Below are 23,287 nucleotides of genomic sequence, written 5' to 3'. Positions count from 1 at the left end.
CATTGTGTTTGAGGACTCCAATTATTTTTTTTGAACAGGTGAGTGAGCCGGATCTCAACTCTATGGATCGCCAGTGTTTTCTTCCCAAAATGTCCAGTAGAGTTAGTGACTTCTCTCCCCTCCAAACCTTATCAGCAATTCCTACTGAAATACAGGTTCACAGGTGCTAGGCCCCCCCATCTGTTAACCATCACCCAAGTAGCCATTTGTCACATGCGCGAGGCTAGACAGTGAGTGGTAGCAAGCTTTATAACCTTGGGCGGAATCACAGCCCGGGGAAATGTCCTTACCGCCTGATGTTAGCTCACGCCTGTACCAGGAGGAAAGCCGATTGAGTTTTCTTTCACTCTCGCTAGTCCAAGGACTCTGAGGCCATTGCAACCTCCAACTACCACTTTGGCTGCAACTTCTAACATTGCACTCTTTCTCATGTATACGCTTACACAATCACCTTTCGGAGGGAATAGAGACAATGCACAAGTTATAACAGTGTTGAGGCCAATTGAAGCCCCCCTCCCCAGAACTCCCTAAGATCAGATGATTCGGCACATTTATCAGGATCGAACCCGAGAACATCCTGGTCTGTTGTGTACCACACCCCACCATATAGTTACGAGCTGGGCCAATGGGGAGCTCCATAAGAATACTTTAAACTCATATGCTATACAGATCGCAACAAATGGAACATCACAGCACACAAAATAAAATCATCAAACCTTAAATAAAGCAATAATCAGGTTGGCAATATAATCTCAGATTAAATAGATTTTACTTCAGAAGACCTGAAATGCCTATTGTTTAAAGAAACACAAGCCCTCCAACAAGTAGCACAATTGACCCAGGAACCGCAAGTTCCAGAGAGGACATTCCCTAAAACGTACCACCCAGCACACAAGGCAAAGCCTACAGGACACTCAAAACCAGCAAATCAATTCTACACAGCATTACCGACACAAAGTCAAACAGATACGAGGCTGTACATGGCCCCATTCACTGGATCTAAACATCTGGAGCAGTGAGAGGCAAGTTCATGCTCATGACTCCCCAAAGTGCGGAGGCCAAGTTCTTTCTCACAAGGGGTGAGGGAGAGACATCCCCCAGTTGCTCCCACACACCTAGCAGTCAATTTCTGAGCTGGCCTGGTAAAGGACTGAGAGTGGATCACCTTTCCATCTTTTTGCCCATTGCTTGGTGAGACAGACTGGATGCAGGGAGGATGTTTCCCCTGGCTGGGGGGTCACAGTCTCAGGATACGGGGTAGGATATTTAGGACTGAGATGAGGAGAAATTTCTTCACTCAGAGGGTGGTAAATCTGTGGAATTCTCCACCACAGAAGGCTGTGGAGGACAAGTCACTGAATATATTTAAGGAGATAGACAGATTTCTAGACACAAAAGGCATCAAGGGGTATGGGGAGAGAGCGGGAATATGGTATTGAGATAGAGGATCAGCCATGATCATACCGAATGGCGGAGCAGGCTCGAAGGGCCGAATGGCCTACTCCTGCTCCTATTTTTCTACCCAAATCAGAAAATGGGAGAAAATGAATTGGGATCGCACAAGACAACTTGATGAGGGCTTCAGGTTCATAATGAAACCGTCCCCCAAAAATACCAGCATGGTATCCATCCATATTCCAATATGTAACAGATGACTGCATAAGTAGGGCTGTTTCAAAATAATGTAAAACAAAAGTGTGCAGCGTCAACGGAACAATTTCTAATTGAACAGCGAGATAATTCAATACCTGTGGAACGCATTCCACTTCAATTACTCATTCTATATTATACCTCGTACGCTGCATTTGAAGCCAGATGGTCTTGAATATGAGCCTTCATTATGTTCTGAAATGGCACAGGGCATTGAAAGATATTTGAGACTACAGTCTCGCATGTGGAATATCAATGGATGTGGAATTTGCAACCAAAAAAAAATGCAATGACATGTTTTGACAGCAGAAAAAAAGTAAACTATTTCAGAAAGGCACTAAACCGCACGCTGCCAAAAAACTGACAGACAGTATCAGAGAACAAGCATACCAAACGACAACTCAGCCCCTGCTCCCAGTGTTAATACGTTCATTGTGGTTCATTGCTGTGCTACAATTCAGTACGCGTGACATAGGACAACATCATCTGAAGTGAGGAGACAAACAATAAATAAACTAGCCAACTAATGTCAGGCTAGAAAATGAGAATAAGACAAAGGGCAATAGAGATAATCTATATCATGTCAAAATTTCACTGGAGACCCTCCGCTAGTTTTTTTCGAACTCAGAAAACTAGTTGAAGAGCCAAGTGCAGAACACTACCGAGAATGAAAGGTGTAGGAGAGAAAATGAGGTAAATCAAGAAGTCGTGATTAAGAGAGTGTTCATCATCCCCATCCTCGCTCCTGGTCCCCCAATAATTCTTATTCTTATCTTTAACTCCTTCTATAGCATAGCCACCTCTTACTATCTCCATAACCTCCTCCAACACTACAACCCCTCCCAAACTGTCCAGTCCTCTGACTCTGGCCTTTTTTGCATTCCCCATCTTTCTTTGTACATCATTACTGTTTCCTACATTACAACAGTGACCACACTTCAAAAGTACTTCATTAGCTGTAAAGCACTTTGGGACGACCCGAGGGCATGAAAGGCGCTATATAAATGCAAGTCTTTCTTTTTTCTTTTATCATTGGCAGCCATGCCTTCATCTACCTACAGCTATTTTCTGGATTTCCCTTCCTAAACCTCTCAACGTCTGCACCTCCTTTAGGACCCTTCTGAAAATCCACCTCCTCAACTAGGCTTTGTTCAACCCCGCCCTAAACTCTCCTTCTTTGGCTTGGCGTGCATTTTTCCTCAGGCCTCTGTGAAGTGCCTTGGGACGTTTTTCTATGTTTTTTTTTACATAAATGGAAGTTGTTGTTTTGATCCTAAGCTTATGTTTCAGACTGTAGAGGGTAGGGAAGTGTGAAGGTTGGTAGGAATATTAGGAACTGGAGTTGGCCATTCAGCCACTCGGGTCTGCTCCGCCATTCATTCAATCAGATCATGGCTAATCTGCACCTCAACTTCACTTTCCCGTCTTTACTCCATATCCCTCGATACCCTCACCTAACAAAAATCTATCGATCTGCTTCTTGCAAGCTCCAATTGTCCAAACATCTACAGCCTTTTAGGGCAAAGAGAGTTCCAAATTTCCACTACCCTTTGTGTGAAAAAGAGCTTCCTGATTTCCCTCCTGAACGGCCTAGCTCTAATTTTAAGATTATGCCCCTTGTTCTTGAAAATATATCTTAAATAAATGCATTTAAAAATTGGTCAACAAGTAGCATAAACACGATACATCAAAGTAGATTTAGGGTGCATTTACACTTTAACAGCAGCGAGACTACCCCCTGGAGTTGTGGAAGTACAACACAAACAACAGATCACCAATAATAACGGACTGAGCCACACTAATCTACCTCAGAAAAAAAGACCAAGAGCCTGTGCCAAGCTCAACATAGGGAAAGGAACTAAATTGAAAACATATTTAAAAAAATTCCCAACACTCCACAGATAACACATGCCAAATGACTAACTGTTGAAACAGAAAACATATGATTCAAAATTAAATGACAAGTCACACGATGCAATTATCAGTACACAAAAATATCCTCAATATCAACACCTATAGCAGCTTCCAGCTACATCAAAGGCAGAACATAGCAAACACACTCAGCAGCATGTCCAACCCAATCCTTCCACAGCCAAGATTAAACCCCACCAAAATGGCAAGAAGAAACCTAAAACACATGCGATGCGCCACACAACTCTATGTGACAATCCACGCATTACAAGGGAGCATAAGTATATGAATAGCTTATTCACTAGGGTATAGAAGATGAAGGGGGGATCTAATTGAGGTGTTTAAGATGATTAAATGATTTGATAGTGTGGATAGAGAGAAACTATTTCCTCTGGTGGGGGGAGTCCAGAACAAGGGGGAATAACCTTAAAGTTAGAGCTAGGTCATTCAGGGGTGATGTCAGGAAGCATTTCTTCACACAAAGGATAGTGGAAATCTGAAACTCTCGCCCTTAGAAAGCTGTTGAGACTAGGTCAATTACAAATTTCAAACCTGAGATTGATAAATTTTTGTTCGGCAAGGGTATTAAGGGTTACGGAACCAAGGTACCATCGCCAAATCCCCCACCATCAACATCCTGGGGGTCACCATTGACCAGAAACTTAACTGGACCAGCCACATAAATACTGTGGCAACAAGAGCAGGTCAGAGGCTAGGTATTCTGCAGCGAGTGTCTCACCTCCTGTCTCCCCAAAGCCTTTACACCATCTACAAGGCACAAGTCAGGAGTGTGATGGAATACTCTCTACTTGTCTGGATGAGTGCAGCTCCAACAACACTCAAGAAGCTCAATACCATCCAAGACAAAGCCGCCCGCTTGATTGACACCCCATCCACCACCTTAAACATTCACTCCCTCCACCACCAGCGTACCGTGGCTGCAGTGTGTACCATCTACAAGATGCACTGCAGCAACTCGCCAAGGCTTCTTTGGCAGCACCTCCCAAACCCACAACCTCTACCACCTAGAAGGACAAGGGCAGCAGGCGCATGGGAACACCACCACTTCCAAGTTCCCCTCCAAGTTACACACCATCCTGGCTTGGAAGTATATCGCCGTTCCTTCATCGTCGCGGGGCCAAAATCCTGGAACTCCCTGCCTATCGGCACTGTGGGAGTACCCTCACAACACGGACTGCAGCGGTTCAAGAAGGCAGCTCACCACCACCTTTTCAAGGACAATTAGGGATGGGCAATAAATGCTGGCCTTGCCAGCGACGCCCACATCCCATGAACAAATTTTTAAAAAGGTGGTTAGGTGGAGTTAAGCTAGAGAGCAGCCATGATCTAATTGAATGGTGGAACAGGCTCGAGGGGCTGATTGGCCTACTCCTGTTCCTATGTATCACTCCTCACCCACACGTCACACAAACTTCGCTATAACAGTTAAACCTGTTCAACTGTTTACTATTTTCTACATGTTGCAATATTTCATCTTTGCTGCAATGTCCATTTCTTACTGTTATTACAATTAAAAAAGGACGGCAGAGTTTTGGTACCACTCTATAATATGTCTACCAGCCCACCTCCACACAGAGCTCACCTGCTGCCACCTAACCCATGCTGTGGTGAAACAATGTGCAGCAGCCTTTCACAAGGGCAAGTCATGACCGAAGAAAGCAAGCATGCTGTCTCTGTTTTAAAATATATCATAAATAAACCCATTAACAATTAGTCAACACAGCTTAAACATAATACACAAAAAAGTAGGGTATGTTTACACTATGGCCCGGATTTGACGGTCAGTGGCGAAGGAACAGCGCTCACTGTTCACTAGACTTACAGCTGCCACAGACTTTTCGTGGGCTTTTGAGCAGCAACTTGCGGTATTTAGAGATTCTTTTCAGCATGGCGCCCTCTACAGTGGATCTGTGGCGTGAATGAGCAGGACAAGCAATAGTGTGTCTCTGCAACCAATCAGATTGAAGAATCCTCACTGGGACACACACAGAGTCTCAACCAGGAAGTATAAATTAGAATATTTAATTCAATGTAAAATCATGGACAGAAAGCAAAATAAAGTGAAGGAAAGAAAGATGGGATTGAGAGATAATAGAGACAGAAAGAAAAAGTAAAGAAAAAATTATTTTCATGTTTTTTTACATCTCCAACAATAATAAAAATCTGAAGCAAATGAGACTCCACACTTATAAAAGTACATTTTCAGGACCACAGAGGCTGTTTGCCAGTAAGACTTACCACGCCGTTAAAAATTCACTTACACTTAAATGGACAAGCCCTCACTTTTTCTGGCATGTTTAGTGGGCAACTAGTGGGTAAGTACTGCAACTTCACACCCTTCATGTAATTTAATGCTGAGTCTCTCAGCTAGGTACCGGTGTAGCAAAGCTTGTGGAGGACCATGGCAAATCGGACAGCAACTTCTGGATTTCCACTGATGGCCTCACCGTTATTCTTAATGCAAATCCAAAGCATATAACTTTAGCAGCAGTGAGACTAGCCCCTGGAGTTGTTTTTTTTAAAATTCGCTTATGGGATGTGGGCGTCGCTGGCAAGGCCAGCATTTTTTGCCCATTCCTAGTTGCCCTTGAGAAGGTGGTGGTGAGCCACCTTCTTGAACCACTGCAGTCCGAGTGGTGAAGGTATTCCCACAGTGCTGTTAGTAGGGAGTTCCAGGATTTTGACCCAGCGACGATGTAGGATCAGCGATATACTTTTAAGTCAGGATGGTGTGTGACTTGGAGGGGAACTTGGAGGTGGTGGTGTTCCCATGCGCCTGCTGCACTTGTCCTTCTAGGTGGAAGAGGTCGCGGGTTTGGGAGGTGCTGTCAAAGAAGCCTTGGCGAGCTGCTGCAGTGCATCTTGTAGATGGTACACACTGCAGCCACGGTACGCCGGTGGTGGAGGGAGTGAATGTTTAAGGTGGTGGATGGGGTGCCAATCAAACGGGCTGCTTTGTCTTGGATGGTGTTGAGCTTCTTGAGTGTTGTTGCAGCTGCACTCATCCAGGCAAGTGGAGAGTATTCCATCACACTCCTTACTTGTGCCTTGTAGATGGTGGAAGGGCTTTGGGGAGTCAGGAGGTGAGACACTCGCCACAGAATACCTAGCCTCTGACCTGTTCTTGTTGCCACAGTATTTATATGGCTGGTCCAGTTAAGTTTCTGGTCAATGGTGACCCCCTAGGATGTTGATGGTGGGGGATTCGGCAATGGTAATGCCGTTGAATGTCAAGGGGAGGTGGTTAGACTCTCGCTTGTTGGAGATAGTCATTGCCTGGCACTTCTGTGGTGCGAATGTTACCTGCCACTTATCAGCCCAAGCCTGAAGGTTGTCCAGGTCTTGTTCCATGCAGGCATGGACTGCTTCATTATCTGAGGAGTTGTGAATGGCGCTGAACATTGTTCAGACATCAGCGAACATCCCCATTTCTGACCTTATGTTGGAGGGAAGGTCATTGATGAAGCAAGTGAAGATGGTTGGGCCTAGGACACTGCCCTGAGGAGCTCCTGCAGCGATGTCCTGGGGCTGTGATGATTGACCTTAAATCACCACAACCATCTTCCTTTGTGCTAGGTATGATTCCAGCCAGTGGAGCGTTTTCCCCCTGATTCCCATTGACTTCAGTTTTACTGGGGCTCCTTGATGCCACACTTGGTCAAATGCTGCCTTGATGTCAAGGGCAGTCACTCTCACCTCACCTCTGGAATTCAGCTCCTTCGTCCATGTTTGGACCAAGGCTGTAGTCTTGCATCGCTTCTGTTTGACACTGCATGAAGTGACAGTTAGATATGAGGACATCTCAGCCGCAGCCAATCCTGTCCTCATTTGACATTCGTGCACATCCACTTTCTGGCACAGTTCACTGGATACCAAGGAGGAGCTGGAGACCTGGGTGACTTTTCCTTCTCAAGCCCAAATGTGTCACATTTAATTTTTGTCCCACTCCTGCCACCCCAGTTACAATCAGCTGAATCAGAACAGCGCCAGAGATTGCAACACCTACAGCGACTTTTCTTGAAAAGCAAAACTGCAATAACATTATTGCTTATTTCTAAACTATTTATTTGGCTCGATTTTTAGGTTTTTGCCAATTACTCCCCTCCGCAGTGATCATTAACCAGTCAAGGCCTCAACTCAGCTTTCTTTCCTTTGATGGGATTGAGGTCAATCAGGCTTGACAAGTTGTCTTGCAAAACCCGTAATCATATCAGAAGGTTTTAAACACTACTAAGCTGTGAACATAACCATGAAATCTCTTCGGATAAGAGAGTGAGTTTGATACTGACCTGCTCTATCAGAAAGAAAGAAGGAAAACAAAGGCTACTGGCTATTAGCTCATTTCGAAATAGTGAGCAATTGGACAATAAAAGGATGAGATTACACCGAGCTTGTCAGAATCTAGAAGGAAGTAAAATTGGAATGTTAATTAGGAAAAAACCTGTTCTAGACTGAAAACAGCATTGTATCTTATATGTCCAAAATGGTGCTTTCCAACCTCCACAATCATCATCATATAATAATATAGTAGTGGAATCTGATTTCAACGTGAACGTAGTTTTTCATACTAATTCCAGTTTACAATTAAAGAGAAATATCCCTCCTGTATTAAATGACCACCCCCCCCCCCCCCCACGCACAGACATACACACAGACACACACACACACATAGCTACACTTGGATATAATTCAGCCCCGGTCCAGATCTATTTCTGTCTGTAGCAACAGCATGAAGATTTAAGGATTTATCTTCGAATTGGACCACAGCTTCAGCTGACCCCAGCAAGTCATTAATTCTGTTTTACCCACCTTTTTCCGTTCTCTCCTTGTCCTTGCTCCTGATTGGAATACAGGTCTCACATGGCATGCCCCAACTCCCAATTCCTTCTAAGACCTGCTTGAATGCCAGATTTGGAGGTTAGTGAGAGCACGCAGTTGATGTCCATGCAGCTCCGGTGACAGGATCCCTTCTTACCCTTGCCGGGAGCGCTGTTCCTGGCAACAGAGACAAGACCCGGGAAAGACTCGCACAAGGTGAGAAGAACGAGTCTGAGCGTAGAGTCTTCTGAACAGGAGCAGTGGTTCCAAAACTCCGTCACCATGGGAGCAGGAGCCAGCGCGGAAGAGAAACACTCAAGGGACCTGGAAAAGAAGCTGAAGGAAGATGCTGAGAAAGATGCAAGAACAGTCAAACTCTTACTGCTGGGTAAATAACTCTTAAATCATTGAGAAAATGGAGGCATTGCAGTGATTAAACTTTCTGACAACTAAAGGGTGCGTTTGGCTTCGTAGCCAGACTTTAAGCTTGCCTCACCATTATGGATAGATGTAGATGCACCTGTTAAATCTTTGAGCTTATATACCTGTCTAACCAGCTGCTAATAAGTTACTGCCTTTCCACACATGTGGGGACTTTGCTATGGAAGTTGAGTAGAAAATGGTGGTAACTGCACCGAGGCAGGAATCTTTTACGTTACATTGAAGGATTCCTTTTAGCCATTGTAAAGGTTTAAACAAAAGAACAGCAACTTAAAAGGAAAGCATAGTTAGAACTATTCTTTATAAAGTGTGTTCCTTTCAGTCACTAAGTGTTACTTAATTGCACCTTTCATGAGGTTTGACTATTGAATTTGCCACTTTTCATACACCACCCCATAATAAGCTTTCAATAGCTAGAACGCTTTCTCTCCATTTCATAATGGGAGAATGAGAAGTGCCCTTTACAAAGAATTTCTTCAGGAATCAAAATTCTCCTAAAATATTCAAGAAACTGCTAACTCAAAACTCAACTGAAGTTACTGCGATCTGAACCTAGTTGAAGAATGACTGTTCATTAAAAACAATATATGTAATATTAATATACGAGAGTTAGGCTGTGCGCTCATCATTTTTCCATGTCCACTGAATATTGTTGAGGCGAGGTCACTGTAGGACAATTTGAACAGTTGTCCCAGGGCTTTCGTGAGGTCCATCTTTGTCCAGAAAAGTGTTCAGAAATAAGGTTGTTTAACAAAATGCCTTGACATAAGAATACTAAAATAAAACAGTGTAAGAAAAGGCCATTCGACCCAATGAAGCCCAACCCTGTACCACCCCAACTCTCCCATCGTAGCATCCAGCTGTACTTTGAATGCCCTGAAGGTTTTTGCCCCCGTTAGCCTGCGTGGCAGATTTTCCAAACATTTACCAATGCTGAGAATGAGCCTGTGAAGAAGAAGCTCCATCAATTTGCGCACAATACAGGTTAGTGCTTAAGGTGATTGACAACAATAAGCTTATTCACAGACAAGGCAATCAGATTATACCCTGTAGTATTAGGATATACATATCTAGAATTACCTTTTGACTATTGTTCACGCTAATCCTAATACCTGTTCCAAATTTATTTTGTAACCACTTTATTCAGAGTACTGGTTTCAATTCACCACACCACACAAAAAAAACACATCAGTGTCCTATTTTCCCACCCTCCAGATATACCTTAAAGTAATATTCTGGGTTTATCTTGTCTATTCTCCCCAATGTCTTGGCCAATATTTATCCCTCAACCAACATCACTAAAACAGATTACAGGAAACTCTTTTTTATCCGGCACCGACGGGACCGGCGTGCTGCCGGTTGATCAAAAAGTCCGGATTAGAGAGAGGTATACTTACCAAGATATGAGAGCCCCGTACACGGCCACAGGTGCAGGAGCCCCGGTTACATGGCACTTGTGCAGGAGTCCCGGTTACACGGCCACAAATCCAGGAACCCCGGTTACACGGCCACAGATCCAGGAACCCCGGTTACACGGCCACTAATATATAGTAAAACTTACCTGAACCTACTCCTGAATTTTGCTGGCTAAGAGAGATTTCCGGATATTTAGGTGCCGGTTAAAAGAGAGTTTCCTGCATTTGGTCATTGCTGTTTGTGGGAGCTTGCTGTGCGCAAATTGGCTGCCTCGTTTCCTTCCTTACAACAGTGACCACACTTCAAAAGTACTTTATTGATTGTAAAGCACTTTGGGAAGTCCCGAGGTTGTGAAATGTGCTATATAAATGCAAGTCTTTCTTTTTTTATTCTGTGTATTATTTTATTTACCTCGCTGAGGTCTTCCCTGAACCACCCTCTCTAGAGCTTGAGTTTCTCTAACATTTCCTCTAAGCTTACCTTTAAACTGAAGTACATGTTCAATGAGATGTGGTGAATTGAATACAAGACTCCAATTAAGGCCTAACGATAGCGGAACTTTGAACTCATACACTGCTGAAAATGAAACTGTTTTAACTTGGGGAAATGTTCACTGCACTTTGCGATTCCTGAGGGATGGAGGTGGGAGAAAGAGGGAAATGAGAAAAGATTAAGGGGGAGAAATTCAGTATCGCCCCATTTGGGGCGCAATTATCGGCCGGGTGCAAAGTTTAGCGCCCGACGCTAATTATCGCCTCTGACAGCAAACTTGGCTTTCATCGCCCCTGGAGGTGATTGGAGTGCTAAATCAGGCGCTACACACCTGTCTTAAGGTGCAAAGGCCGAGGAGCGAGGCGCTACCTCAGAGCGCTGGCGAAGCTCATGTGATGTCAGTCAGCAATGGAACACAGACACACTGGCGCTGGCCAGTTCTTAAAGGGGAGGGTTGATCTTGCTCTCCATCCACATCCTGCTCATTGCAGCCTTGAATCTCGGCCTGGAGAGACATCAAATCTGTTGGAAAGAACAATGGAGAGGCCCAGGGAAAGAGCTCAGAGTGCAGCCCCATATTCTCTTCTAAATCGATGCAAGGAAGATCAAATCAGAAAGAACCTGTAAAGTGCTGCTCAGTACCCAAAACTCCTCAACACAGCTTTGAGTATCTCCTGCAGTCTCTCTCTCTCACTCAGAATACGTGGTGCAAAAAGTTCGCCGACATAAAAAGGCAGGAAGCGGTTGCCTTTAAATAGCGCTCCCCCAGTCCCTTCCCGACTGCAAAATGCTCCCCTCAACCTGTCGTTGCTTGCGGCAGGCGGTAAGACAGGAGGCACCACTCAATATCCGGTCCGGGGCGCTACTGGGGCGTTGCACACTCGACTGACGTCACAATCTGCGGGCGCAGGAGATCATGGTGGTAGTGTTTAGCACTGCCGCAAAATGTCTAGTTAATTTTGTGAGCGGCACGGGTGCTAGTTGCTTTGCGCCCCATTAGCGCCCTCTTAAGGCGCTAACGGGAGGCGCAAACCAACCGAATTTTTCCCCCTAAGTGTTTTCTCAAAAAGTTGCCTCTCTCTGTTAAAGTGTTCATTCCAATACAAAGTAAAGCCGATAATTTACTTGTATCTGGCTAGTGTCAGCTGTGGCTCAGTGGGCAGCACACTTGCCTTCTGACGTCACAAAGGTTGTGGGTTCAAGCCCCACTCCAGGGACTTGAGCACAAAAATCTAGGCTGACACTCCAGTGCAGTACTGAGCGAGTGCTGCACTGTCAGAGGTGCTGTCTTTCGGATGAGGTGTTGAACCGAGGCCCCGTCTGCTTGCTCAGGCGGACGTAAAAGATCCCATGACACTATTTTGAAGAAGAGCAGGGGAGTTAGCCCCGGTATTCTGGCCAATAGTCATCACTAAAACAGATTATCTGGTCATTATCACATTGCATGTTTGTGGGAGCTTGCTGTGCGCAAATTGGCTGCCGTGTTTCCTGCATTACAACAGTGACTACACTCCAAAAGTACTTCATTGGCAGTAAAGCGCTTTGAGACGTCTGGTGGTTGTGAAAGGTGCTATATAAATGCAAGTCTTTCTTAGTGCACTCTATGGAAACTATTGTAGGCAATCCTATCATACTAACACTTAACATGCTTCCATCAAACTCAACAACAACTTGCTCTGTCTGCTATTTTAAAACCTGTTAAAAGAGAGGAGGAGTTTGATACAAGTGCATTAAGCGTTCATGCAGTAACATTGCTAACATCAATGTCTTCCTTTATGTCTTAGTATCGACGCCTATCCATGCGCACTAAAAAGAAAAAAGAAAAGTAAGACTTCAATTTATATAGTGCCTTTCACAACCTCAGGACATCCCAAGGTGCATTGCAGCACCTTGAAGGTGGAAGTACTTTTGAAATGCCGTCCCTGTTATAATGTAGGAAATGCGGCAGCCATCCTATAGCACAGCAAGATCCCACAAACAGCAGTGTGATAAGGACCAGGTAATCTGTTTTAGTGATGTTGGTTGAGGAATAAATATTGGCCAGGACACCGGGGAGAACTCCTCTGTTCTTCCACTCACATCCGAGACTATATTTATGGAGTAAACTGGATAATCTACCAAAACAGTGGCTTTGATATCTGAAAACAGGACACACTTGGTTGGTCACAGAGGAGGTAGTTATTCATTGTTTACACACAGTACAGCAGCAAATAAAATAAAATAACATCTGTGTCTTAATAAAGGTTATACTGTGTACTAGTGCCAGCCTTTACATAGTACATACGGCAAGATAGACACACACTTGGATAACTGTTGCAGCATGAGCAATAGTCAAAAGGTAATTCTAGATATCTACATCTTAATGCCACAGGATATAAACTGATAGCTCTGTTCAGGATTAAGCTCATTGTTGTCAATCACTTTGGCACTTCCACTAACCTGTATTGTGCACAAATTCATAGATCCTCTTCTTCACAGGATTATTCTCAATTTGACAGAATATATATATAGATAAACATACCGAAAATCAGTGCATTGTAGTCAGAGCGTGGACGGTGGGCGCTTGGGAGGACAGGTCTCCCAATAAAACTCATTGGGGTAGATCGAGACTCTGCAATAGTGTAAAATGGGTGATAGCGAGTTGGCAGCTCGTTTTACATCCATTCCATTGACTTCAATCAGGAGAGACGTAAAACGGGCTGCCGACTCGCTACCACCCAGTCTACACTATCGCACAAAGTCAAGATCTGCCCCATTTTCTTTCCTTGTCAATTTTTTCTTCTTCCCTCAAGATCATTGACTTCTTGCTGGGATACAATTCCACAGCACCACCTCAGCCTCAGTACTTCACCCAAGCGGCCATTATAATTCATGTGTGACTCCTGACACTGATGTGTCGGTGGGCTGTTGAACATCAGTGGATATCACGGGCATCACTTGCTCCTGTCCCATCAGCAGGAGTTGCTGGACAGCAATCAGGAGTAGAGACCCTGGGCAATTCTCTTCTCCCTAATCTACAGGCACCGAGGTCAATTGTATCATCCCTTATCACTTCCTTGGCTTAGAATAGTTGACACAAACTTGGGAGTTTCTTGAATATAGCTTAGCTGTTTTTTTAATTCATTTTTATGGGATGTGGGCATTGCTGGCAAGGCCGGCATTTATTGCCCATCTCTGGTTGCCCTTGAGAAGGCGGTGGTGAGCCACCTTCTTGATCCGCTGCAGTCCGTGTGGTGAAGGTACTCCCAACAGTGCTGTTAGGGAGGGAGTTCCAGGATTCTGAACCAGCGATGATAAAGGAACGGCGATATATTTCCAAGTCAGGAGGGTATGTGACTTGGAGGGGAACTTGGAGGTGGTGGTGGTGTTCCCATGTGCCTGCTGCCCTTGTCCTTCTAGGCAGTAGAGGTCGCGGGTTTGGGAGGTGCTGCCGAAGTTCACTAAATAAACTCTCTGGCCTCGATCTTACCTGAGGAGGCATGTTGAGGGTGGGACTGCTGGTTTTTGGGTTTCAGTCCCGCCCCCAGCGACGTCTGACCAACCCACACTATTTTTCCTTGATTGGCCTTGTTAAGCCCCGGCCAATTAAGGGAAAGCTGGTGACAGATGACGTCAGCGTATGACGCTTCATCTGTCGAAAAATTTTTGACACATGAATTGTCAGCGTTTAGCAGCTTTGAGAAGTTGTCAAACATGGACAATCTCTGTTCTAAAGGTGAGCCCTTGCCCAGAAGGCTCACCAAGACCTCTCGCCTCAGCAGAAAGCAGATGGCTGCTACGTCTGAGAATGCAGCAGCCATTCTGTCATCTCTGCCGTCGAGATGAGGCACCTTCGGATCCTCAAAGGTAGAAGCCTGCAGAAAGAAGCAAAGGTAAGGAAACTTTTTCCAACACTTTACACTCACCTCTCATACTTACCTCTCCACACTTGCACCCATCACTCACCTCTACAGCTGACATTTCAACTCCTCTCACCCCCGCAGACCCACTGCTCGCCTCGTTGACCCTGGCGGGGTTCGCAGCCGTCGGGAAGCCCGAACTTGAGTGGGTAAAATGGGGAAAATCCTCTTATCTGCCTGTTAACTACCTGTTAACAGGCAGGTAAGTGGCACTAATCCCCTTCCCGCTTCCAAGGAGACGGGACCCGGCGCGGGTCGGCTACCCGCCTCCTGGCAAGATGGCACGGAGGCGAGTTGGGGGCGGGTTGGGCACCCGCCCCCAGATTCTGCCATTTTCCCAGCAGTCCCGCCTCCATACCCGCCTCCCCAGGGCTGGCAAGATCGCGCCCTATACTTCTGTACACCTTGGAGATGGGAGGGAACTACAGAAAATTGGGGAATAAGCGAGATGGGTTTTAAAATGAGAAGATTGTTATTGATTAAATTATTTTTTTAAATGGGGACTTTGTTGTGGGGTTGTAGGTTTGCAGCAGTAATCCTCCATGTTGAAAAAGAAGAAAAGAAAGACTTGCATTTATATAGCGCCTTTCACAACCTCCATTACAGCCAACGAAGTACATATTTTTGAAGTGTAGTCACTGTTGTAATGTAGGAAATACAGCAGCCAATTTGCACACAGCAAGCTCCCACAAACAGTAGTGTGATAATGAACAGATAATCTATTTTAGTGATGTTGATTGAGGGATAAATATTGGCCAGGACACCAGGGATAACTCTCCTGCTCATCTGTGAAATAGTGCCCATAGGATCTTTTACATCCACCTGAGAGAGCAGACGGGGCCTCGGTTTAACGTCTCATCCTAAAGACGGCTCCTTCCGACAGTGCAGCACTCCCTCAGCACTGCACTGGAGTGTCAGCCTAGATTTTGTGCTCAAGCCTCTGGAGTGGGACTTGAACCCACAACCTTCTGATTCAGAGGTGAGGGTGCTGCCCACTGAGCCACGGCAGACACCAGAGCTTCAGGGCTCAGTCATGCAGCTGTGGGGAGGCACCAAGCAGAGTCCAGATACTTCCATGGAAGGAGGAAGGACCTTTCCTGGGCACCTCTCACACTCCTCCTTTTGGTTGATTTTAGAGTTGCAACGGTGAAAGTCTGCGAGCATGAAGACCAAGAAAGGGATGGGGAGAAAAACTACCTGCAAAACAGGGAGCTTCCAGCTGAAGTAAAATAATTACATAGGAAAATCACAGTAAGAAACCTAAAAACTATGAAATTAATGAGATCACAACTATAATGCTACAGCTCTGCATACTTGTACTTATGGCTCCAATTTTTTAAAATCTGTATGTTGACCATCAAATGATGCAGGCTTATTATAGAATAATGCCTCTGTACTGAAATTTCACAAAAAGGAATCTCTGTATTTGGGTATGTGTTCCGACTGGCGTTATTCTGTCGGTAGTAGGAAAGATAATGGAATCCTCACTCAAAGACGTAATAGAAAAGCATCTAGAAACTGAAAATATAATAAAGAGTAGTCAACACGGATTTCAAAAGGGAAGGTCATGCTTGACCAACCTTATTGAATTCTTTGAGGAAGTAACAGAAAGGGCAGACAAGGGTAAAGCAGGAGACATCGGGCACGAAATTCGGTTACGCCCCGCTTGGGGGCGGCAACCGAGTTAAGGCTGGACATTTAGTGCCCGGCGCAGAAATACCGCCCCGGCCGCTAAATTCGGCTTACCGCCCCGCACAAGAGGTGGAGCGCAATGGCAGACGCTCCACTTCCTGGTGGGGCGGTAACCGAGGCGATGTCGGGGCACAATCGGCATTTAAGGGGAAGCTAGATAAACGCATGAGAGAGAAAGGAATAGAAAGATATGTTGATGGGGTTAGATGAAGAAGGGTTGGGGGGGGGGGCGGGGGGAGGCTCGACTGGAGCATAAACACCGGCATGGATCTGTTGGACTGAATGGCCTATGCTGTAAATACTATGTAATACTGTGTAACTAGGTATGCATTCCCATATGGGCGGGTAACGCGACTGTACTAAACCCCTTTCTAACACAGGCACTGAGCATTCGTACAGGGACAGCATGCTGGAAAATACACACTTCTTGCAAAACCACAAATACCTGATCAAATATTCCCTTTAAATGGGCACATCTGTTAACCAGTCTCTGTTGTATTGCATAAGGATCCAGCAAGAAAGAAAGAACTTGCATTTATATAGCACCTTTCACAACATCCCAGTGTGCTTTTTAGCCAATTAAGTACTTTTTTGAAGTGCAGTCACCGTTGTAATGTAAAAAAACACAACAGTAAATTTGCGCACAGCAAGCTCCCACAGCCATGAGATAAATGGCCAGATAATCTGATTTAATGAGGCTGGTTGAGGGATAAATCTTGACCAGGACACCAAGACAACTCCCCTGCTCTTCTTAGAATAGTGCCATGGGATCTTTTACACCGACCTGAGAGAGCCTCACTTTAACATCTCATCTGAAAGATAGAACCTCTAGCAGTGTAGCACTCCCTCAGTATTGCACTAAAGTGTCAACCTAGATGATATGCTCAAGTCTCTGGACTGGGTTTGAACGCACAACCTTCTGACTCAAAGGTGAATGTGAACCAAAGTAGCTATATCCCTTTAGAAGAGCAGCAATCAATGGTCATTTTATCGGACATCCATACCAGTATAGTTACCATGTGACTGACTGATCAGAAATACCTAGATTTAGACAGACATAGGAACCAAGACACTACAAAATGGTTTCTCCAACCAACTGAAAATAAAATCCATGTGGGAATTATAATTGTGATTTGTGTATAGCCCACGGAAACTATTTTTAACAAATGGCTATTCAGTCTGCCATGTTTTAGTCCAAGACGCAATTGTAATATAGTTTTGGTCGCCTTATTTGAGGAAGGATGTTCTTGCCATGGAGGGAGTTCAGCGAAGATTCACCAGGCTGATACCTGGAATGGCAGGAATGACGTATGAGGAGAGATTGGGTCGATTGGGCTTGTACTTGCTGGAGTTTAGAAGAATGAGAGGGGATCTCATTGAAACTTATAAAATTCTGACAGGACTGGACAGACTAGATGCAGGAAGGATGTTCCCGATGGTCGGGGAGCCCAGAACCAGGAGTCACAGTCTAAGGATAAGGGATAAGCCATTTAGGACAGAAATGAGGAGGAATTTCTTCACCCAGAGAGTGGTGAACCTGTGGAATTCTCTACCACAGAAGGCAGTAGAGGCCAATTCATTAAATATATTCAAGAAGGAGTTGGATATATTTCTTAAGGCTAAAGGGATTAAGGGATATGGGGAGAAGGCAGGGACAGGGTACTGAATTTGGATGATCAGCCATGATCACATTGAATGGCGGAGCAGACTCGAAGGGCCGAATGGCCTACTCCTGCTCCTATCTTCTATGAAGTCTTGATACTTTGAGCTTCAGTACATCTCAGTAAAAGAAAGACTTGCATTTATATAGCAGCTTTCCCGACGTTAGGACATCCCAAAGTGCTTTACAGCCAATGAAGTGCTTTTTTTTTTAAAGTGTACTCACTGTTGTAATGTAGGAAAGGTGGCAGCCAATTTGCACACAGCAAGGTCCCACAAACAGCAATGTGCTACTGACCAGATAATTGTTATTTTTAAGCGATGTTGGTTAAGGGATAAACATTGGCCAGGACACCAGGGGGCACCCCCCTGCCCTTCTTCAAAATAATGCAATGGAATCTTTCACGTCCACCTAAGAGAGCAGATGGGGTCTCGGTTTAACATCTCATCCAAAAGATGGCAGCTTCAACAGTGCAGAATTCTCAGGGTACTGCACTGGGACTGTCAGCCTAGAGTCTGTGCTCAAGTCTCTGGAGTGAGACTTGAACCCACAACCTTCTGACTCAAAGTATATCAAAGTTCTGGCCTACTCCAGTCCCCTGTATAAAATGGTGTTCAATTTCATTTTGATACATGAAAAATCTCTTGTGGGCTCTGCTCAGATGTTGACCAGGATACCAAGGCAACTCCCCTGTTCTTCTTCGAATAGTGCCATGGGATCTTTTACATCCACCCGAGAGGGCAGGCATAGGCCTACACATCACAGTGCTTAGAATTAGCTAAACCAACTTCATTGTTTCCAGTTCATATCCTTTGATTTCAACCTCATCACGTGCGCTCTGCTCCCTGCTACTCTGTTATTCTGTGCGTATACTAGACGGACCACAGATTTTTCATATCGTCTGAGGTAGGGACTTCCTGCCATTTTTCTCATTCTGCACAAGCCTGTGAGCATCAAACAAGTGATAATCCTTCAGAAGTCATTAATTGCTCACCTGCTGTCACAAGGAAAATCCATCAGAGAGAAAGTCTTTGGTCCTCATAAACAGGTTAACGAATGGGTTAAAATAACAGAGGTAGGATATTAACATGAATCCATTAACCAGCACACTAAATATATTGCAGAAGAAATTAAACCCATAAGTAATGAAACTTACAGAGATTTATACATCGTCTAACTGAAGTTAAAAGCACCAAGTGTGTCTGGGCACAGAATGAGGCCATTCAACCCATCGTTCCTGTGCCGTCTCTCTGAAAGAGCTATCCAATTAGTCCCACTCCCCCGCTCTTTCCCCATAGCCCTGCATATTTTTCCTTTTTCCTTGCTTGCTTGAAGGAAAAATAGAATATGAGAAAGGCTAGAAAACATCAGTCTCTGCCTTCACAATGAGACATTATGAAGCAAAGATCGTTAACAAGGTGGACAATAGTTGTTTGGTGTTGACTGGCCAGGAACTGAGAACAACAGTGAGAATTGGAAGCTTTGTGGTATTGTTACATACTTAGTTACTGTAGACAACATTTTCAACCCTACATGGTGGATATTACTCTTGATGTGTATTAGCAGGCTAATCTTCAACCATTAGACGTTTTCCATAAATGCTTTTCTTGTATATGTGATCTGGTTTAAATCCAACTCTGCTCTCCCTGATGATTGTAAGGGTCCTGGGATAAATTAATTTGGAGAAGCCTCATCCCAGTTCCCAGTACGATGGAGTCAGCAGCATAAAAACTACCTGCAATGTAACATTATCTCGCAGTTCCACTCAAACCTGACATGGAGAATTGAAATCTCACTGTATTTGAGTCGTTTTTGGTGCTCCCTCAGTACTGCACTGGAGTGTCAGCCTAGATGTTTCTGGAGTGGGACTTGAACCCACAACCTTCTGACTCAAGAGCAGAGAGTGAATCACTGAGCCAGGGCTGCCACTTTTACAAAGTGGGCACATGAGCCTACAGACACACTGTACCTACAGACAAAATTAATGGATAGATATAGTTGTAGGGAATGGTATTGTTGTACACAATTCATTGTTTCGTGACAGATAATGCAGCTGATTCTCTAATGCACACACATATATCTGCCAGGAAGTGAACTGCAAGGAACATAAACTTCTTCTTCTTCTTCTTAGGCAGTCCCTCGGAACCGAGGATCACTTGCTTCCACATTAAAACTGAGTTCTCAGGTGACTGATGAGTCCAATGCGGGACCTACAGTCTCCGTCACAGGTGGGGCAGACGGTGGTTGAAGGGGCGGGTGGGTGGGGTGTACGGTGTTCCGGTCTGTCACTGTTGGGTTTTCCATGCGGGTCCTGACGTTCCAGGTCCTGAACTTCATTTTAAAGGGTGGAAGATGCCTGTGCGTGAATTCTTTTAACGTGGGGTGGCTGTTGCACACCAGCTACCACACGGGCTTGACAGAGCAAGGTCTTGGTCCAATGGCAAGGGGATCCAAGATGATTGGAGACCAAGCTCTGCTACATCGGCCTAGCACACACACACAAACATACTCCTACTGTCCTCCTCCCTCCTTCCTGCAGGTCCTCTTTGCCTGGGTTCCGTAGGATGCATTGTGGTAGTCTTGACGGCAGAGAGGTCTAGAAATTTGGGAGCTAAGTTTAAGTGAAGAGCCAGTGCTCACTGATGGAGAAAAAGGGAGCGTCAGCCTAGACTTCCGTGCTCAAATCCGTGGAGTGGGACTATGAACCCACAACCCTTCGACCCAGAGGTGAGAGCGCCACCCACCGAGCCACGGGCCAACAGTACAGCCAATGAAGTACGGTTGAAGTGCAGCTTAATGGAATAAAGGGGGCCATATGATGTTTTTAATGACTTTCTGCTAAGTTTGAGTGCCAGTCTTGATCCGACTGCCAGCCATTTAATATTGATGAACAGTTTAGTGATCTTTTCTGCCTCAGCAAGTCTTTGCACAATAATTTATAGGATAGACCGGCTAGGATTGAATCACAGAGGCAGCACAACATAGCTGAAAGGGTAATAAAGTCCACAGTGATGTAGGTCTCCCTGGTACATGTCAACACAACAACAACTTGCATTTATAGAGCACCTTTAACATAGTAAAACATCTCAAGGCGCTGCACAGGAGCATTATCAAACAAGATTTTGACACCGAGCCACATAAGGAGATATTAGGACAGGTGACCAAAAGCTTAGTCAAAGAGGTAGGTTTTAAGGAATGACTTAGAGGAGAGAGAGGCGGAGTGATGGAGAAGGTTTAGGGAGGGACTGGAAGAGCTTAGGGCCTGGGCAGCAGAAGACACGGCCGGCAAAGCTGGAGCAATGAAAATCGGGGCTGTGCAAGAGGCCAGAATTGGAAGAGCTGGACTATTACCGAGCTCCAGCAGTGAATCACTGATAAATCAATGATTTTACATACATTATATTCCAATGCAGTCTGGCACTATCTCAGTATAGGCTGGCCCAAAGTGCAGCAAGGCAATCTCTGACTTGTTCTGTTGCAGGCTAATCAGTACAGCAAATGTCGAGTTGAAAGCAGACTATACAAACATATTAAAAACCACAAAAAGAATCATTCCAGGGACTGGATGGCACAGTGTGTTTGCACATTGTCCTTTCACCTCTGGAACCCAGGGTCAAATATTAGTCCAGGCTTTAAATGAAAGTCTCCATCTTCTGCCTGCTGTAAGAATCCTTAGAGAAATGAATATCCAACAGTTTTAATTTAGTGCGTGAGAATGAATTACGGCAAAAATAAACTGCCCACAATTCGACACCAATTAGCACTGTCACTCAGAGAGGCTGATGTGGGAGATGGAAATGTCACGCTGGTAATGTGGACACTGACCTTCTGAAATTGGAGCAAAGATACATCATTGGGTTAAGAGCAGAAAGGGCACTACTCTGCACTCGGCCTATGCTATATCAGAGCTAGGAGTGCTTAATGCTGACACTGGGTGAAAAATGTAGGGATAAAAAGCAATGGCCCATATTTTCCGAGGCCTACGGCTGTGTACACACCCGTAGGGACATCGAAAATGCTGGTTTCAGGCATGCGAAACGCATGCACTGAAAATCGGCATTTCCGATCTCTTGACAGATCGGACGCCTGCCCAGGAGAAGGGCCTCTGCGGGGGGAGAGTTCCGCTTTCTGCAGAACCTCCGCCCGCTGAAAACCCTTAGAAATCTTACGCCTGGTAAAGCGCCTGCTTTTACCAGCATAAGAGTTAAAAAAAAAATTTCACTCATTTATAATTTAAAAATACTTTTAAAAAAGGTAAGTTTATTTTCAGCCCCGTAAAAAACTTTAATTATTTTTTTCAAAAAATTAAATTTGTTTAAAATATTTCATTTAATGTAATTTTAACTCATTTTAAAAACATGATTTTTTTTTTAATGTATTTAATGTTTTAGTGTCTTTTTGGGGTGATCTCCATTCATATTTTTGATGGGTCTATCTGTCAAAAGTATGAAGGGAGGTTCCCTTCTCCTATGCGTCCCTGGGATACGTGGGCCCTGCGCATTTCGACTGTGGAGAGGCCCAGCATCGGAAGTGTCCGGACCTCGGGAGCCCTCAGGTAAGAGCGTAGATTTTTATCCGATTGGAGGCCTCCGCACGCAGGAAGCCTCCTATCGGAAATTACGGGCCAATGTTTTTCAGTAGGTGAGGGGTGGGCGGCATGTCAATAAAACAATATGCAGGGGAGCTTGCTTCAAATAAGTTCATGAATTCACACTGAAATTGGGGAATGCTAGACTTGCCAGATACATTTAATCGGATAGATGCCGAAGGAGAATGGGAAATATATACATTGTGTGAACTGCTTTAAGAGAACCTCTTTAAAATTGGAGTTGGTTGTCTGAAGTGTCAACACCTGCCAATGATAGGAAACTGGATCCTCCTCGCAACTCCCAACATGGGAATACGCACTGACCTAGGGGGAGCCAGGGAGCAGCTGCTCGCCCAGTGATTCTTTTGGAGGGAAGAATGTAACCTCAACCTGCGACAAGAGCAGATAAAATGCTGGAAACGCACGGCAGGTTAGCTCGCCTCTGCAAAGATAAAAAAGACAGGTTATGATATTTTGGGCATGTACGTTCCTGCAGGCTGAGAGATCCGAAGGTCTATTGCCAGGGTGCAAATGGTTGTCTTGGGCTCATTGCCAGTCTCCAGAGTTAGGGCAAGCAAATGTGATCATTGTGTGTTGAATCATAAAACTCGAAAAACCCCGAGTGCCTCAGCCCTTTCAATGACCTTCTGTGCTTGAATAATTGATGCAATCAGTGATCTGCGGGTTTACCACAGTGCG

The 23,287-nt window shown here is 44.9% G+C and overlaps 1 protein-coding gene across 1 annotated transcript in view; it reads left to right on the top strand.

The window, feature by feature from the left end:
- Positions 1 to 8,456: 8,456 nt before the first annotated feature.
- The window catches only part of gnat1 (guanine nucleotide binding protein (G protein), alpha transducing activity polypeptide 1), an 81,521-nt gene continuing 66,690 nt past the window's right edge, over positions 8,457 to 23,287 (top strand). Inside the window, exon 1 of the mRNA XM_086001980.1 lies at positions 8,457 to 8,788. Coding sequence (XP_085858106.1) covers positions 8,683 to 8,788 — 106 coding nt within the window. The 5' untranslated portion in view covers positions 8,457 to 8,682. The remainder of the gene's footprint in view (positions 8,789 to 23,287) is intronic.

Source organism: Somniosus microcephalus, chromosome 11 (assembly GCF_052327205.1).
Source record: "Somniosus microcephalus isolate GS21.2 chromosome 11, FLI_Smic_1.0, whole genome shotgun sequence".
NCBI classification, from domain to species: Eukaryota; Metazoa; Chordata; class Chondrichthyes; order Squaliformes; family Somniosidae; genus Somniosus; species Somniosus microcephalus.
Note: the sequence above shows the minus strand (reverse complement) of the source record. Positions and strands in the feature narration are given on the sequence as shown.